Source organism: Charadrius vociferus, unplaced genomic scaffold (assembly GCF_000708025.1).
Source record: "Charadrius vociferus isolate BGI_N301 unplaced genomic scaffold, ASM70802v2 scaffold3476, whole genome shotgun sequence".
Taxonomy (NCBI): domain Eukaryota; kingdom Metazoa; phylum Chordata; class Aves; order Charadriiformes; family Charadriidae; genus Charadrius; species Charadrius vociferus.
This window is the reverse complement of record NW_009648853.1, coordinates 2,136-2,744: the sequence shown is the minus strand read 5'-3', so window position 1 is coordinate 2,744 and position 609 is coordinate 2,136. Positions and strand designations below refer to the sequence as shown.

Genomic DNA, 609 nt, shown 5'->3' with positions numbered 1-609 from the left:
TCATCCCGATACTGGGGGGGTTTCCCGGGGCTCTGACCCCCGCTTTTTCCCTTTCGCAGCCTGTGGGGAGACGCTCCAGGACAGCCAGGGCAACTTCTCCTCCCCTGAGTTCCCCAACGGATACTCTGCCCACATGCACTGCGTCTGGAGGATCTCCGTCACCCCCGGAGAGAAGGTACCAGCCGCCGGCGCAGCGCCGAAGGCACCTCACCTCCTCCCAACCCTCCTCTCCCTCCTCGCCTCATCTTCTCCCCCTTTTTTTTGGGTGCCCCTAACCCAGGCATCTCCCCGCCCGGTGCCTCGGGATGCTGCCGGGCATCACCACGCAGCGGGTCCGGGTACCGTCGGGACCGCTGGCACCCGGCAGAGCCGAGCACCACGCTTCCAGCAGAGACCCCGCAGGGCATGGCGGGGTGGTGGCGGGGGGGTCTCACCCCATGCTTTTTCCCCCCCTTTTCTCCCAACCTTAGATCATCCTGAACTTCACCACCCTGGACCTCTACCGAAGCCGGCTGTGCTGGTACGACTACGTGGAGGTGAGAGACGGGTTCTGGAGAAAGGCCACGCTGCGAGGTAACCAACCGGGAGCTCTTAGCTTGGCTGGCCGGC

The 609-nt window shown here is 65.0% G+C and overlaps 1 protein-coding gene across 1 annotated transcript in view; it reads left to right on the top strand.

The window, feature by feature from the left end:
- Positions 1 to 609, top strand: part of LOC104288142 (bone morphogenetic protein 1-like) — a gene marked incomplete at both ends in the record, with an annotated part of 8,380 nt that overhangs the window by 5,640 nt on the left and 2,131 nt on the right. The window contains 2 exons of the mRNA XM_009886901.1: positions 60 to 175; positions 471 to 599. Coding sequence (XP_009885203.1) covers positions 60 to 175; positions 471 to 599 — 245 coding nt within the window. The remainder of the gene's footprint in view (positions 1 to 59; positions 176 to 470; positions 600 to 609) is intronic.